The 17,355-nt window shown below is 52.4% G+C and overlaps 5 protein-coding genes across 5 annotated transcripts; 1 reads left to right on the top strand and 4 right to left on the bottom strand.

Annotated features, from left to right (window-relative positions):
• Positions 1-1,027: 1,027 nt before the first annotated feature.
• GLRG_05660 (uncharacterized protein) lies at positions 1,028-2,794 on the bottom strand (the record flags this gene model as incomplete). Its single annotated transcript, XM_008096345.1, has 1 exon — positions 1,028-2,794. The coding sequence occupies one exon, from the start codon at positions 2,792-2,794 to the stop codon at positions 1,028-1,030; it is 1,767 nt and encodes a 588-aa protein (XP_008094536.1).
• A 3,366-nt stretch (positions 2,795-6,160) lies between these two features.
• On the bottom strand, positions 6,161-7,095 carry GLRG_05659 (EMG1/NEP1 methyltransferase; the record flags this gene model as incomplete). The annotated part of the gene is made up of 3 exons (XM_008096344.1): positions 6,161-6,637; positions 6,744-6,977; positions 7,039-7,095. The coding sequence occupies 3 exons, from the start codon at positions 7,093-7,095 to the stop codon at positions 6,161-6,163; spliced, it is 768 nt and encodes a 255-aa protein (XP_008094535.1).
• Positions 7,096-9,986: 2,891 nt separating this feature from the next.
• On the top strand, positions 9,987-10,479 carry GLRG_05658 (ribosomal protein S17; the record flags this gene model as incomplete). The annotated part of the gene is made up of 2 exons (XM_008096343.1): positions 9,987-10,121; positions 10,198-10,479. The coding sequence occupies 2 exons, from the start codon at positions 9,987-9,989 to the stop codon at positions 10,477-10,479; spliced, it is 417 nt and encodes a 138-aa protein (XP_008094534.1).
• A 396-nt stretch (positions 10,480-10,875) lies between these two features.
• On the bottom strand, positions 10,876-13,431 carry GLRG_05657 (ATPase; the record flags this gene model as incomplete). Its single annotated transcript, XM_008096342.1, has 3 exons — positions 10,876-11,096; positions 11,156-13,274; positions 13,342-13,431. 3 exons carry the CDS (start codon positions 13,429-13,431, stop codon positions 10,876-10,878), a joined length of 2,430 nt encoding a protein of 809 aa, XP_008094533.1.
• Positions 13,432-14,576: 1,145 nt separating this feature from the next.
• On the bottom strand, positions 14,577-16,764 carry GLRG_05656 (uncharacterized protein; the record flags this gene model as incomplete). Its single annotated transcript, XM_008096341.1, has 2 exons — positions 14,577-16,391; positions 16,453-16,764. 2 exons carry the CDS (start codon positions 16,762-16,764, stop codon positions 14,577-14,579), a joined length of 2,127 nt encoding a protein of 708 aa, XP_008094532.1.
• Between the last annotated feature and the right edge of the window lie 591 nt (positions 16,765-17,355).

Raw genomic sequence — 17,355 nt, 5'->3', positions numbered from 1 at the left:
AATATTAGAGTATGACGGTACGTCGTTAGCATCCCAATCTGGGGTTTGGACCGAGCAGCAACGCGAAGGGATGACTTGGTAGTTGTAACCTTTATGAGTTCGGATTATCAAAACTCCCACGTCCGTCCATGTGCCAGCCAGCATTTGACTTGAGGCAGGGGAACAGAAGACGGTAGAAAGCCGCGAAAGGGCATATTTGGTGGCTGGAACAAGCGGCATTGATCTTGCGAGCCATGGGAGGTGCCGACGATCAGAGAGAGTGCTCGCGGCATTCGACTCCAATTAAACACCGGCATTGACTACTACCTAGCGCATATGCCAGGAAGTTATAAGTACCCCCAGCTGAACAACACTTACTTTCTTACAATCACTTTCATCTCCTGGCCTATTTCTTGGTGCTGACTAGCTCAAGTCACAGTCGACTCTTCCCAGTTTCTGGTACATATTATGTGGACTCGGTTTGAACATATATTTGTCGAAACAGTCATCGTCTTAGGTTTTTCTTTACCCTCCTTTTTTGCTTTCCTCATCGAATCCTTCTTAGAACTATCTTCTCACCCCTCTCGCTCCTTGATTCTTCATGAGGGACTACCTGGTCTTGTAACTGTAAGGGAAGCATCACAGGAATGTGTCTTGCATATTGAGTAGTCCACCAACGGGTATGATTGAAAATGCCATTCGTGGACCTACAATTCGAACACAGACAGGTTCTTCATACTATCCGTGACCATCTTCTTCATTGTATATAAATGTCCCGCGTAATGCATCAAATACAGTGTGAAAAAGAAGAGAGAGAAAAAAAAACCCTCAGCACGATCTAACGAACTTGATAGCATGGAAACAAATATTGAAGTGGAACTTTAGTCCTCGTCCTGTGCGACCCAGTTATCTGTTGATCATTTGCATCACTCGACAACCAAGCTGCCGTCAGGGTGCACGACAAGTGCACCATTACGCCAGTGCTGCCAAGTATCGTGTGGCAGACATGCCAGAGAAATAAAATTAAACCATCGCAACCCCCCTTCCCCTATTGATACTGACGTCTACTCGTCTTGCTGCCAATACAGCTGATGCTGTCGCTCGGTGCCACGCTAACGGCATCGTCTTCCCAGGCAGCATGACTATTGCCAATCCCACTTCTCGGCGGAGGAAGGTGGCGCGCAGGCATATATGTCGGGGCTCGCGTAGCAGGCGGATATGCGAAGACGGGTTGCGAGATTCGAGCGGCTGTCGGGGCTCTGCTGGGCGCTTTAGTCGGCGCTTTCCTGGGCATAATTGTAGGTGGTTGGGTGGGAGCCCTGCTTGGGGCCACCGTCGTAGGAGCCTTGCCCCGGACCACAGTTGGGGGCCTGCTGGGGGCCTTTGTTGGTGCACGGCTTGGGACCATGCTCGGTGCTCGGGTTGGCGCGTGACTTGGCGCCCTGCTTCCGCCGCCTAGTATTGTCTCGACAGTGGGAGGGGGCGGGCGAATGGTCGACTGCGATCTTTCGCTCCTGGCTGAGATGTAAGTCCCAGCATCGTCGACGATGGAGCGCGGCGCGGCTGACTTGCTGGCCACACTGCGTCTGGAGCCTGCATTGCTCTGGTGCTCGTAATCGGTAAGCATGAGAGGGGCAGTCCTAGGGACGGCGGCCTGGCTACGGGATCGAACGCTACTGCCTCTCTCGAGCTGGTAGCGTGAAGAGTGACGGCTACGGGAGTCGTCGTACATATCGTCGACCACACGGCTGCGGGAGCCGACCTGGCTGTACTTGGCCATGTATTGAGGCGATGCACGATTGTCGGGGAGCGTTGGGTAGGCTTCTGGGTACCGGATCTTTTCGACAGTCCGTTCAACCTCGACGTAGCGTCCATGCCCAGCTTGCGGCTCCGCGTACTGATCGGGGAAGGTGGCCCGGCGCTGGAACGGCGGAGCGGAGCCATCAAACTCTTGAACCGGAGCCCGTGCGCGTTCTTTTCGCATCATCCCATACGTGATAGCAGCGCCGGCGGCGGCACCGACGGCGGCACCTAGAAGGCTTCCGACAACAGTGCTTGTAGCGATGCCGCTCGCGGCTGAGGTAGGCTCGGTAGCGGACTCTTCTCTCCTGGAGGGCGATTCAATGACGGATGTGGTGACGCTGCGACGGAGGAGAGTGTACGGCTCGTTGCCGGGTAATTGACCGGAGCGGGCGGTCATGGCCAGAGCAGATGCCAAGGGCCCGCCAGCTACGGAGCCAGACATGGAGGGAGAAGGTTCGGAGGTGGCCACGTCGTAACTCCAGTCGAGAATGCGACTGGCCTCCTTGGTAGTGGACTGCGTCTTTCGAATAGTCGACCCAGCGTAGGAAGGAGGGTAGTTGGGAGGGGGTTGATATACAACCTCCATGATGTTACCGTCCAAGTCGGTCACCGCGGCCCGGTGGATATCGCCACTCTGGCCAGGGGGCACTACGGACTGCAGGTTCGGATTGGCCCGAGCGGCAAAGGAGTGGAAGTCGGTGACAGCGGAGGGGGTCGGAGCGGAGAAGACGATGCGAGAAAGCTTCAGGGGCTCGCTGGAACTGCGGGCCTCTCGGATCTGAAGTACTGGGGTAGGCGGGGAAGATGTACCGTAGGTGACCGTGGTAGGAAGCCGGCCAGGGCTAGGAGTGGTGACGGTCGTCTTGGAGTCGGTGTTAATAGTGTCGGCGGGGGTGTCAGGGCAAGCGGTCTGCGCGTGCGCGGATATATAGTGGATGCCGAGGGGTTGGAGGATGGCCGAGTAGAAGGAGGTTGACGAGGGTAGATGGGAGACATCGATATAAGGAACCATATTTAAGATATCGAGTGGTTGGTGGTGCTGGGCCGGGCCAGATCGGGCCAGCAAAACAGGGCAGGCTAAACAGAGTAACAGCAAACCGAGATGTGTGATCTACCGGCTGTTTGGATGGCAAGTGAGGCGACGGAGAGGAAGGTAGGCAAGTATGGAAGGCGGCGGACGGGATGTGGGTTCTTTTTCTCCTTTAAGGCTGGCGGTGGTCTAGGTACAACTGAGGACGATGGCAATGGGGGACAGGCTTCAGCGGGAAGAGGCCGAAGGGCCGTTGAAGACGAGTTCGCATATATGCCTTAAGTGCCTCGCACTTCTCGACCGTCTGCTAATATCTGCAAAGGTACTTTGTTTCTGGGGCTTCCAGGCCCCTCTACCTCAACGTGTCGAGAATATGTAACGCTGATCATTTCTCCTGCCACGAAGCCCAATTTGCATTGACAAGTCAGTTCCTTTGCTCTGTGTTCTCTCATAGTCCTGTTCAGTCTAGCCCCGTCTAGTTGATTCCAATATGCAGCCAGCCCTGTCCCGATCCAATCCGGCGTAGTGTTGCATGTCGTCGCTGGGACCTTGTACCGGAGCTCGCAGCCGGTAACCAGCGCAATATACATAACTGTACATGCAAGATTATGGGGGATGAAGTGGTCGTAAGACCGGGCAGCCAAAATATCAGGCATGTAGTCCGCCCCATCGATGCTCCATAGTCGCCGATAGGCTTGCCTGCTGTCATTCTGCAAAAATTGACTGGACTGCAGGAAACAACGTCAATCAAGCCATGTTAAGCCACGCTGGTTGCGGGCGGTCATGGTACCTAACCGGCCGACACTGACAACTTCGGATACGCTGGGCCGCAGCCAATCTTGGGTTTGTAGATAAACCACACTTCATGATCCCGGCAAGGGCCACTGAACCGTCATATTGCTGCACCAGACGTGCGCACGGGGGGCTTTAGCATGGGTACACTGCAAAATGAGGACTAAGAAATTCCTTAGTATGCGTATCTGTTTTTGTGTCGGGGGTTGACTCAGTACTATGTAGCTTGCAATGCTTGCCGCACCTCGTAGGTTGGATCGCGTACGGGGCCTCGTCGTGTCATGCCATGTCTGGCTGGCACTCGTCCCCTTTGGTCCGGCCTGAACCCCCGCTTTCTTTCCGGTAGTCTTGCTGTGCCCCCGCTGCCATACTGCGGACTCCTTTTTCGTGCGTCAGGTGACCCAAGGGACATCTATCCATCACCTTGGGAGAGCGATGGAAGGAGATAGCTTCTTGACTCATGTAGAGTTCCAAAGACAGCGGTAGCATGCTATGGCATCGTTCCCATAGAGAACTTGATGACTAACATGTCGCTGAAGCTGAGATGCGGGATCCATAAGCTTAGGTCACTAAAGGAGTTGTGAGCAGACTGATGACAACAGGGATGGGCAAGAAATGCCGCACCGCATTTTATTTCAGGAGCGGTTGGGCTACCACGGCCATCACAAATCATAACGCGCGAATACTCTAGTATAGGATCCTTCATTGGATGTGTGCAAGCGAATGGGTGAGTCGCTTCCCAGAGAGGTTCCTTGGCGCCAAATTGCAGAGGGAGAGGCCGAAAGAAAGGAGGGGCGAGAGTGACACAGACGCCGCCCGTTGCGCGTTGACTCGGCTGTACAGTACTCACGGTGGCAGTCCCGGCTATTTCGAGCCGTCGATAACTTGGGTTTGGTTGGGACAGTTTGGTAGTGTAGTCGGTGGCGTACGTATACATACATGTACTTACCTACTTATTCCTACCTATCCGTAGGTACATAGGTACAGTGAGTAACTCTGCATCCCCGCCGCCGCCCCCGTTTCCTGCCGAGTCTACCGCCAGGAGCAGATCCACTTTTCCCGTCACCAACCTGCGACTCCTTTGCAACTCACCGCAACACCCGTCCCCGAATCATATCGCAGCTTTCACTCTGGTTTTGCACTTACTCCATCATGATCCTCTTCACCCAAAGAGTGGTGCAGCACCCAGACTTGGCCTCTCTTGCCGGCTCCGTGCTCCGGAGATCGAGGAGAACCCAGCCTCACACATTGAACTTCCATATGCCTTACACTACTCGATTGGCGACTTGCTGGTTGAGCTGCTGACCGCCTTGATCAAGCTCAGCCAAACCTCACCCCAATCGTACCCTTTGTTGCAACCACAGGTCTCACGTCGCCTGTTACCTAGTCTCAAAAATACAATCAACCCCTAAAGTGAGTCAGCCTGAGGCTGGGCACCTCGACTCTCCCAGCAGATTGGGACCAATGCTCCTTGTTGCCTTGGTCTACCGTGTCGTTCATATCGATACTCCATTTCTGCCGTTTAGTTTTATTGTAACAAGGGTCCCAAGCGGCAAAAGGAATCGAGACGCACAAGTGCCCCTGCGCGCGTGGCCACGCATCGTCTCACGCTGAAGCGGACGAGCCGCATCGTACGAATCCTGTCTCGTTATAGTTTTCCGCTTGGGCATCAACGCCGGGACGCGTTGCTAGATGATTGGCCCGGCATCATTGTACTGCATGGCTTTACACCCCGCAACCCACCGTCCGCTATTTCGATCAACCAACGTCGTCGCTTTAACACCTTGTGCTCCTCCCAGCCTTTCTTTGGCGACTGGAGCGAGATGCTGGTTCCTCATCTTTGTGCATCAACATCGTGGATGCTCAATCCTAGGCATACTTGGGAATCGTCACTGGTGGTCCAGTTCACATACGATCGATCAACCATGCCGAGTAATTATTATTCCACGAATGAAAACGCTCGACAATGTGACGCGGTCGCGCTGCAATATCCTTCCACCCATCCTACACCACTTTTTCCGTCTTCCCTTCTTTCTTCAATGAGAATTGCCAACCCGTTGTTACACGTGTGGTCTTGACGCGGGGAGTTCTTGCTGATGCTGAATGAGTCATTTCTTTTATAAGACACTTGCCGAAAGCAACGAATCACTCCGTCATTGTCAACAGCAATCATGGCCAGCTGTAGCTAGACCCTTCATGTGTTCAAGGGAGGACAAAAAGAAAAGGAACAACGGGTCATGTTGAATTTGTTACCGCCCCGGACCACGGTGGCGTCTTCGACCCGTTGTTGCACGCTCCGATTTTGGTCGCAAAAATAGCGACTGCGCAAAGCACCCACCAGGTGGCTCAAGTTCCAAGGCCACAAGCGGCCGTCATGATGTCGCATCATGAACCCTCAAGCTGGCCTCCAGGCTTTCGTTTCGATCATATGGCCGCATAACAAATCTCCCAGACAGCTTGGGGACGCACCACTTACGTTGCCACTTGAGCCATTCCTTCTACCACTTACCCTCTTCGCCCAGACAAACCAACGGTAGTCATGTCGCACCTTGCCCCTTACTGGATGTCCCAAGAGTCCTCAGCAGCATGGCAGAATTTGCTACAAGCAACACTGGCGGACAAGCTGTAGTTGCTGATAGAAATCTTGTCGTCCACCAGACCGTCGGCAAAAGTGTCGGAGCCCTTGGCCATGGCGCCGACAAAAACGCAGACGCTTTCCTTGGGGCCAAGTGTGTCGATGTAGTCTCTCACATGGACCAGAGGCGCCTCGAAACTGAGGGTGACCTTGCGGCAGTTGGGCGGCAGGTGGTCCGTGATGGGGTTCTGAATGACACGCAGAAGCTTCTCCTGGGAGTTGGTTGAGCGGATCGACAGGCGGTGCAATAGTTGCACCATTAGACCGGCAAAACGCTTGAATGTACGCGGGATGCGGACCGAAGGGGAGACCTCAATCAGAACACCCTTGGCGGTGTGTATGTAGATCTGGAGCTTGCCGGCCTTATTGATGGGGGAGTCGAGCAGAGTAAGGAGGCACTGGTCAGCATAGTCAGCATGTTGAATGCAGACAAGAATAGGGCGCGTTGAGGCGCATTATCAGTGAGCAACGCAAAATAAAGGCAGTTCGCTGGTAATGTCCAACCTGGTGAGTAATATCTGGGCGCGCATCACTAATGTCGCGGTTCATCTTGCGCATGACGCCAATGTGCTCGTCACTGTTCAGGAGCGAGTACTTCTCCTCTCGCTGGGCCCCATTGCGACCGGTGCCGCCATGGGAGGCCTTGTAGGTCTCGAGGCTCGCGTTTGACAGGACGACGATGAGGCGTTGAGAGTCCTTGTCGGCCGGAGGGATGGGAGTGTGCTGCTCAGCGACCAGCTGAGGGAGGGCGGGAGGAGGGAGCGATTGGGTACCTATCAATTATACCTCGTCAGCCAACCGGAAGAAAAGCGAGGGAAAGCTGCGTCCGCTTGCCCTTGCTCGAGCTGCCTGCCATGTCTGCTATGCCTTGGAGTACTTGCAAAATGAGGGGAAGGTGTCGTGCTTGTCAAATTGGTGATGCCGTGGGGGGAAGCTTCGCGGGTGGCCAAGGGATTATAAGTCGGCCATGCAGCTGGGCGATAGCAAGTGTTGAAGTTCTGCGAGTCGTGGGGTTTGGCGACAGGCGGCACACAGAAGCTTCTGGCAAGGGGGCGATGACAAGATGCAAGGGCAAAGATGAGTTGCGGGAAGGGACATGATGGGAACTTACGGGGTCGCTTGACACCAGCACGGGCCTCTGGGGAAGACATTTTTTATCTTAAAACTTTTTGGGATGCGTCGATCGGTTGGTTGGAACGCGTGAAAATTTTGGATGCAGGTTTCTCTCCCCTTTCGCGTTGACGGTTTGTAGTTATACGACGGCGAGGAGGCGCGTAGGGGCACAAGAGGCACAACAAAAAAAGGGATAAAGAGGAGACAACAACAACAACAACTTATGTGAAGTGAGATAATATGGATGAGAGATCAAAAGGACTGAGTAAGTGATCCAGAAAGGAGGGAGGGGTTGTGACGAGGTTTTTTAATTTTTCTTGGAGGGCGGAAGAATTGGAGAAGGATGAACCAGGTCGGATCAAGCGAGAGCAGCGTTTGGCGGAGAGGGATGAAAGGGAGGGAGCGAACGCAGCAGTATCTTAGGACCAATCATATACCCACCCTGCCACCGTGGACCTCCGGTGGGTACCCTACAACGGTCATTTCAGTGGTGTACCCAACCGTGTGTAGGTAGCTACCTTTAGCAGAAGCTTATGAGGTAAGTACGGATACAGAGTGCTCGATGCTTACCTAGGTAGGTGCCCATATGGCACGCCGAGGTGCCTGTCGAAACTCGGCACTGGATCCATGCAACGCACTGTCATCAATCCCTCGTTCCCTTCTTTAGACTTTGCCGCTACAGCAAATAATAAGTGACACATTAGGTGCAATGCCCTATGAAACAAACTCTTCCGAGGGCCCATGTACATATCAGTGCAGAAGAAGTCGCACGTCCGCCCACTCAACAGACAGAGCAGTCTCAGGCCTAGAAACAAAGGTCAGTAACAATTGATTGTAAACGTGCATCCCTATCTGAGTCTGTGGTCACTGTGGCATTTCGCAACCCGTGTCTCCTCCGTCTTATCGATAGCCCCATGTAGGCGGGGAGGTGGGGGGTGTTCCTCGGTTTTCTGCGCGGCTGACTCGCCCCTTATCTTTCAGCCATAGCTTTATCACCATAATTAAGTTCAGCAGTCAGTCGTATCAGTCATACCTAGGTAGTCAGAGAATAAATAAATACTCGCAAATAGGCATGCGATCTGTAGCATGTAGGGAGTAATAGTTTCTCGTGCGTAAGGGCTCTAGTCTAGGCATGGATCAAACTATAAGATTCCCGCATGTCCCCTCAAGAAAGCAGAGTTTAAACAACTGCTAAGCACGATTCTTGCTGACTCGATTATTGCGATAAAATCATGACAAAGGGATATACGACTGACCGCTGACAGCCTCTCATAACTTGGCTGGGAAAACATGGCATGTGCATCTTCCTGGTCTAAGCTGTGATTTCTGCCAAGCTGCTGTCGCGCACTCGAGCTCGTACGGCTAGTCTGGCCACAGCTCCATCTCCATGAGCGTATGCCGCCGTGGCATGTTTGCTATGTATGTGTGCTGGGAGCTTCAGCATTCGAAGCCCACGCATCGCATAGAGAGGGTTCTCCATTTTGTCTGCTCAGTCTTCCAGTGACTGGGCATGTTCAGTTACATTCCTGTCAGGCTCGCTGTTACCTGGTCGCCAACGCTATCTATTGGCGACCCTATTGCTGTTCGCTTTCAAGCCCACAGCTTAGAGACGGGGGCCATTTTGTGCTGAGCTATCGATACCCCATGACCAATATGCGAGAATGTAAACTAATTTATACTTTCCAGCTCGGTCATGTACAGTGACGAGCCAGACCACAACCTATATATGCGGATTTTTCTAGGTCCTCCGCACAACGATACGTCCCTGCAATTTCCACGGCTGTACCATATATCCGAGGCTGGAAATCAAGCCTTTTTTTATTTTTACTTTTTGTCCTTTGTTTTCTCGATGGAGGGTCGGGTTGGGTTGCTGTCAATTACGGACTGTTTCACTGCCCCTTGAAAGGCTCTTGGTGGCAATCATAGCAATGGACAGCCTGTGTCCTGGAACCTATCGCCATCCAGATCTTCCTACTAGAATCCTTGCATCTCTCGTGAATTATAGTCCAAAGCCACAACCAGTGTTTCGCTTTCAACAACAACCATCCTGTAGATCGCACCGTAGAAGGAGACCGACCTATTCCTTTGGCTAAGCGAAAGACGCCTCCAATGACTTCAAGTCGGAAGCAACCGAATGATTCGCATGTTCAACCCCTCAAAATTCTCCGCCGCAACCATTACTCTATCCGAATCCTTTAAGCATTATGCAGCATTTCGATTCAGGGCTCTTACGACAGGAGTTAGGAAATGAAAGCCAAGAAGAAGCTACCCAATATAAGGTTATCTTAGCGTCTGTTCGTTCTGTGTGCCCTTAGATGCTGGGAGGCAGGGGTGGGGTTCGACGTCGGCCTAAAGCCGGAATTTCGATTGTTTATTAATCCGAATACCCAATCAGAGGACGGAGATGTTGCTCCGGTTTTTGAATTTCTGAGCGACAGACTGAGAAGACACGGACTCTATGAGGCGTAAGGTAGCAATTCGATGATTGTTGCACAACTGATTGATCTAACGACGGCCACCGAACTTCTCTTTGACGGTGCTGGAGATATCGATCGAAAGATCACCGTTAAGCGTAACGAACCGCTTGTTGGAGCCTAGTCCCACGCCAACCAAACCCTCCTCCTGGCATCCATCATGTCTAGCCAGGCCATGACGGCAGCGCGCCAAGTTGTCCGCGAGCTCCACGGCGTCGTCGTGAGCGCGGGTCTCATGCAGAAGACTGTGAAGGTGCGCGTGGGTGGTCAACAGTGGAAGCAGGCGGTCCAAAAGGTATGCGCCAGCTCTTGCCTCCCTCCTGCATCGACTCCTCCAGCGCAAACGACTGACACTACTATGTGCGTAACAGATGTTCACGAAGCCCAAGAACTACCTTGTTCACGACCCCAACTCCTCCCTCCGAACTGGCGACGTTATCTCCATCGTCCCAGGATGGAGAACTTCTCCCCACAAGCGCCATGTCGTCAAGAACATCATCGCGCCCTACGGCACACCCATTTCGGAACGGCCGCCGATCCCGTCTGAGGAGGAGAGAATCGCAGCTCAAGTACAGAAAAGAGAGGCAAAGGTTGCCAGACGAACCGCAAGGAAACAGGAGGAGTCCACGAAAGCCACCCCTAGCCAAGCCTGAGCTTGTACATCAATAGACGGGCCACATAGGTGGTGGGAAATAATTACACAATCCTACGTGCATGGGAATGAAATGCCACGCTGTATAACGGGAGAAGTAGTTTTGCGTTGGATCATGAGCAGTGCCTCGTTCAAGCAACAGCTTACGCAGAGCCTGAAAGGCAGTTGAGAGCTCACTGTATGAATATTATTACTAGCTTAGCAACCTCATGCTTTTGTTCAAAGACATAGCCCCTGTCTCATTCCCTGCAAAGGCGAGGGAAAGTAGGAACTACATGCCTTGCCCTAATGCCAATAAGCAAGCACTGCCATAGGGTATCGCGTAGACCACCCTTTCGCCGCTGACCATGTGTTTTGTGACATCGACCATAGAAAAAACGTTGCTCGCTGCCTTGTATCACCCTCCTCGCTCACCAAAATCTCTTGCCCAATCTTCGTACTCCTTGAGCCCTGCTTTACTGACGCTGGGTCGAATGGTGCCTAGACTTGCTTCGAAGTCCGCCAGTGAGATCGGCCGAATTTCGTCCATTGTCATGCGCAAGAGAGCTTCACCCAGAGAACGAAGAGGACCCATGGCTGCATCTTTGGCTAGCGCCGTAATGTCTGAACCGGAAAATCCTACTCGTGTAAGCATCATATCTGGATTCTAAACAGCTAGGCTATACATTGAAACTCACCATCAGTAAGTAAAACAAGTTTCTCAATATCTGGATCAGACAAGTTGTGCTTTTGTTGACCCAGGAGTGTGCGAAGCTGTGTCGAGCGCGTCTCCGGCTCGGGGAGTGGTATGTATTGACGCCTCACGAATCTGCGGCGGGCAGCTTCATCAATGGCCCATGGAAGATTGGTTGCCGCCAAAACAAGAACTCGATTAGGATCTCCTCGGTTTCTGTCCTTTTCGTCAACTGCTCTACCTGCTGCAGCTCGCTGTAGATCACTCCATTGAATAAGGAACTCAGTCTTGATTCTTCTTGTCGCTTCGTGCTCCCCAGATCCAGATCTTTGAGAAAGCAGCGAATCGATTTCGTCGACAAAGATGATGCTTGGAGCAAGTGTCTTTGCTAGTGCAAACAGCGCTCGCACAAGCTTCTCTGATTCGCCGAGGTACTTGCTCGTCAAGCTGCTTGCCGATATCGAGAAAAAGGTCGACCGAGACTCTGTGGCTACGGCACGAGCCAGCATAGTCTTACCAGTACCTGGTGGACCGAAGAGTAGCATACCCCGCGCAGGCTCACGAAGCCCCATAAACAGGTCGGGACGCAGAAATGGGTAGACAACATTTTCTCGCAACGCATTTTTGGCGACTTCCAGACCAGCAACATCACTCCAGCGGACCTCGTCTCCCTGCACTACGATCTCGTTGAGGATTTGCTTTGCGGCTGTCTCGTCCACACTCGACGGCAAGTTTTTCATGATCTTCTTCTTTTTAGATTTCCAGGCCACCTTGGTCAAAGACTCTTCTTTGTCGCCCTCCGCAGATTCTTCGGACGAGGCTGCTTCAGCATCAGCCACCACAGCGTCTTCTTTGCGCTTCCCCTTCCACTTCTTGTCCGATGCCTTTGGAGTCGCCCTTAAATTATCCGAGCAACTTGAAGACGAAGGCCTCCTAGGTCGGTGGGCACCACGTCGTGATCGCGTAGCTTTGTCCGGCTCCGATCCGCTCGTCAAGTTGCCGTTGAGCCGAATAGGGGTATCTGAGACAGGCTTCTTCCGGAATTTGGTTCCATCTGGTGTGCTCTTGCGTCGTAACTCAAAGTCGTCAGCATCGGAGGAGGGAGTTCGCTCATGCGGAGATATTCTGGATCGCGGAAATGACGACGGGTGGTCTCGTGAGCGCCATGTCCGCTCCTGCTTCGGCGTGCTGTACTCGACAGGAGATATGTCTGGGTAGGGCACAGCGTTCAAGGCGCTCGATGCTGCGCTCAGGGACAATGACGAGGCTCGACTGTGTGCTAACTCATCAGATATTCTTGCGCTACCTACGGCGTCAGAAAACGACGAGGCAGCGTCTCGAGGTGGAACAAGTCTTCTAGTGTGAACGTCCCATTGTGCGCCAGATGAAGACCCTAGTTTTCGTGACGACTCATTGGGTGTAGTAGGAGCAGACGATGAAGGTTCCGGTAGCATAGGAGATGCCCGAGCCAGTCGCTCTCTAGAGCCGAGAGCACTCCAAGCCAGCGTTGCGGCCTTGCTGGCTCCAGGCCCTTCGGTCTTTGACAGCTTACGTGCTGTTTTTGCTGGCTTGTCCCCAGGCTTGCCACTCCGCAACGTTGTCCGCATGGTGTACTTTTCCGGACTGGGAGACCTCATGGTTGGCTCTTTCTTGGTGGCCGTACGGAGGGAGCTGGAGGAGCCAGCAAAGGGAGAGATACCCACCGGGCTCTGATCGCGGCCAACAACTGCTTGCTCGGATGATGTTCTGTAGGGCAGGGATGGGCGTTTGGATAAAGCAGGTCGCGATAGGTCGGGATAACGTATGGCTGGGATCGTCCCTTGGCCAATCCAGCCTCGCTCTGAGGTGGTTATGTTCGAAAGGTCAGGGTCGGCTGAGGGGTTTGGTGCTGTCGAGTTCGAGGTTTGGGAACTAGAAGTCAAAACGTCTTGGCGGGATATCCGTAACGCTTCGAGCAGGTCAATGCGTTCCTTGCACTGCAGTTCCAGTTTGCGCAGGGAATCTATCAGAGCTTCCTCGGTCTCGGTACCGGCTACGTAATTAGGCAAGACTTTGGTGATGCGCTGGTCGTTGAGTTGGTCGAGGGCGTTCTTCCAGCACCGCATCGCCTCGTTTTCGTCGCCCTGGAAGATCAACAAGAGCATGTCAGCGCACAATAGAGGTAGAAATGAGCAGAGGTAAGATGGCTACCTGGCTTTCATAGTATACGGCAGTAGAACATTTCAAGTAGCTGTCGTCGTAGGTCTTCTGGAGAATGGCAAGGCCCCGTGAGCGTGACATGGTACTGGGGGCCAGACCATAGTACCTTAGGGTGTAAGTGCCGGCGCAGGGGTGCTTTTGGATGGTGCGATGGGCAGCAGATATGCTTATGGAAGGAAGCAGTCCAAGTCCGCTACAACCGGTTCGAAAGACGATTAGGTGATATGGATGGTTCCGAGGTTGAGGTTAAGGTCAGGCAGGGAACAGACAGGGTTTGGACGCCTTTGTTTGTCTAGAAGTGGAAATGTGGGTGACTGATGGATTGATCGCGTGGCGGGGGGGCTACACCAGTGCACACCTACACTAGGCGGGATAGTGACGTCGCTGCAGCGCCTGAGTGGAGGGTGCGGACAGTATCGCCCCACATGCTTCTTGTTGATGCTATCTGGGTATGCCGGAAGGGAGTGTTCTGGACAGTGCCCCATGATAAAGTATCTAGTAACTTTGAACATAGTAGGTACCAGATATCATGTACCACTCCTGTCATTTACAGCTCCTTCTCTCTGATCATTCTCTTTATTCTTGCATTTTTATGTCTACGTCTGGTCATTTAGACTAAGCTAACATTAGTCTATATTGAAAGGGGTTTTTTTTATTTAATACTTAGAGAAGAGAGTAGATCTAGAGATATAAACGTGTTGCACCTTAGGTGTTCAAAAAATTTATCCAGAATCGAGATGCCTCCTACTTCAAGGAAAAAGGGATAGAAAATTAGATGCATCACTCTAGGCACACTATGTGTAGAAATTAATGTACAGTATATATTTATACGGTTACAATGGTTAGCCACTCATTGTCCGAACCCCCCTCCCGGGTAGGTAAATACCTACGCAACTACACAAGACCAACAGAACAAGCAGCTTACACCTCACATAAAAAAAATAAAAGAAGGAACAGCAGCTGGCTGGAACATCCCAGAAGGCAATGAGCCGTGGAGGTGATACGGAGCTACTCCGCTGTCGAAAGAGCAACCAACAGTAACTCGCCCTACCACCGGAGATAGGCATGAAAGGTATCAGGAACACCAATCCTAGGAGTGTTGTTCGTTTGTAGTTTGAGTTCTTTTATCCTACTTACTTATAGGCTCTTCTTACTTGACATGAATACAGCACTCGATGATAAGGCCAGCCGTAAGCCGGCCTTCAAATATGACGCCATGGCTGTCTTCACGACAAGAGGACCCGAATTTCCCCTGTGGTTCTTGGAAATAGGGTGCGAAGCATTTGGCGTTTGTCGGCGTCGGCGTCCATGTGTCCATCATGGGCAGCCAGTTCATCCGCCAACAGCAGCATTTCCTCAACGTGTTCAAACTCGTCACAGAACTTCCCAGCAGCCTTTTCCGTGAGTTCCCGCGCCAGAGTTGAGTCTTGCATGTGCTTGACATTTCCCATAGCGTCCATGAGCGCCGACGGTAGGAAATCGTCAAGTGTTTGGCTTGCTCGACTCAATGCATGGGGCTGAAGCTCAGCGAGTAGGGCTACCTTCTTCACATCGTTGTCCTCTTTGGTAAGCTTACCCAGTGAATCCAGGATTTCCCCGAGTCCAGACCCCCGAAGGAAGAATTGATATTGCTCCTCTGAGAGCTTTTCGCACTCTTCTGCCACTCTATCCTGCAATTCTTGTCTCCTCCGCTGCGTGAAATCGAAGGGCTCCAGCGTGTGTTTCGCCGCAAGCAAACAGTTCGTCATAAAAATGGCGTCTGCTGGCCGTCTCACTCCCCTTGCCATGTTTTCGCACCCCGCCAAGAAGGGCTCAAATGCCTCTGCAAGAATGGGCTGGAAGTCACTCTCGCGATCCGCGGATGTTGCCAGCGAGATTTCGTACGTCTTCATAACCGCAGTCAACTGCTTCAGTGCCTCAAGCAAAAAGTCTGGAGGAACAAGGTCTGAAGGCGTTTGCTGGAACTCGCCTTGCAGTGTGGCGATGTGGTCTCTCATGAGTGACCGAAACTGCCTTAATGCATTTGTTTCGAGCCCAGACATGAGTTCCAAAAGCCTTGACTCACTGCCTAACAGTTTGGCGAATGTGAACCGGTAGAAGCCGAGTACGTTGGCAAGCTTGTAGGCGAGAATGGTCTCCTCGTTGGACTGAATGACCTGTTCGATCCTCTGTCGCAGGATTCTGGTGGCACCAGAGACGTCTCGATCGACCAGGTCGTTGAGTGCCTTGAGGGCATCAAAAACGGGTGCTGTCTCGCCATCGCCTTCATCGAGAAGTTGCCAGAGCTCGTTGGCTCGACCCGATTGGAGTCCTCTGGCAATCTCGTCGCCTTCTGAAACGAAAAGAATCTCGAGTGCCTCCCTCTCACTCACGGTCGCCGAGTGTATCCAAGCAAGCATATCACCCACATACCGAAGCGGGTCGTGGGCGGCCATTTCAATAGGTTTAATTGAGTGGTCTTCTACGCCCGAGGTTGTGGTGCCAGTCAAGGCGAGATGGAAGGCATCGGACAAAATGCGTTCTCTGGCTTCAGCGAAGAAGTCGAGGCAATTTTGGAAAAGGGAAGGTCGCTCGGCTAGGACTCTGATGGCACGGCGGATGGACGAGTTCATCTGAGGGTTTTCGAGGTTCAACGTTTTGAACTCGCGTTGTACCCATTTGTATAGCTTTTGGAAAGCAAGGTTGAGGTTTTTGGACGTTTGCTCCATAATCTCAAGTCCCAGAGCTTGGTTTTCAAATCCGAGTAAGATCTCGCAATCTTTGCTCACCCGTTTCGCTTTGTGCAGGGCAGCAAAGAAGCTGTCGTCGACAGGCTCGGCGGTAGAAGTCAGCAAGGCAATTTCGTTGTCTGATAGAACGAAGTGACTGCGCAGTGCCTTGAGTAGGTGTTGTTTTGATTCAACCTCGGCTCGCTCCTTCATCAAGTTTGAAGCCTCTTCCAAAATCGGGCCCGTGTCTTCATGTGCCGCAGTGATGCGGTTCCTTACATCTTGATAGTTATTGTTCAACTTGTCCAGGGTAGCCCCTATGCGACGCAATTGCTGAAGAAGAAAGTCAGTTATTGGACCAGGGCCGTCTCAAGACCATGGAAGCAGTACTTACATCAGCCACCCGGCCAAACTGAGAGACAATTTCTCCATTGCTGTCAATAACCTCCTTCTGCAGGTCTAGTCGTAACTGGCGGCGTGTTTCAGCCGTATTCTTGAGGCCTCGACTGTCGAGCAGTTGCAATGCGTCTTTAAACTCAGAATCTGCATATGAAGTTGACAGAACTGTTGCGACTTTGGAAGTCAACGGATTCGGGGCCCTAGCTGAGGTTGGGGTGGGGGGAGACAGTGGTGTAATGATGCTCGAACTGGACAGATCTCTACTGGGCAAAGGCCTTTGTGTGGAGGGAGGCAGAGCCGAGACCATGATGAGAAGAAACCAGGGAGCCAACCGGACTCACCAACCCTTTCCGACAAATACCGACAGAGTAAGAGACAGTGAGAGCTTCAGTTCAGCTACGAAAGGCACAGCATGCTGCGTGCAGAGAGTTTAGCGACTGTAAGTAAACATCGAGACCTCCCTCGAAAGAAAGTAGGTATCAGCCCTCGCTTCAATAAGCTTGTACCGAAGGTACGTGCTTCACCTAGCTGTTTGTTACCTTATTCAAACCCAGATAAGATATGGGATTTCCCGACGGGGAGAAGCCTGGCAAAAAACAGCTCACCGCCTGCCGACTCGTTGTCCACGTCATACCCCCCGCATCTAGGTACCTGTAGCGCACTGATGCCTGCCTACGGGATCCCATGCTACCTATTTGCTGTAGAGAGATAATGGTTGGAACTGCGATCGGATCCCTATCTATACTTCTACCCAGTACGTATTAACGCCCCCCAACGTCAGCAGCACATTTCACTGGAGAGCGAACGTTTATCGTACTGCTTCCAACTTCCCTAAACTCGCACATAGGCATCGTGATTGCTATCATCCGCTCACCATTTTGGTCTGCAAAGAGCGGTT

This window comes from Colletotrichum graminicola (assembly GCF_000149035.1).
Source record: "Colletotrichum graminicola M1.001 genomic scaffold supercont1.19, whole genome shotgun sequence".
Lineage (NCBI taxonomy): Eukaryota > Fungi > Ascomycota > Sordariomycetes > Glomerellales > Glomerellaceae > Colletotrichum > Colletotrichum graminicola.
The sequence above is the reverse complement of the archived record's forward strand: the minus strand, read 5'-3'. Positions and strand labels throughout refer to the sequence as shown.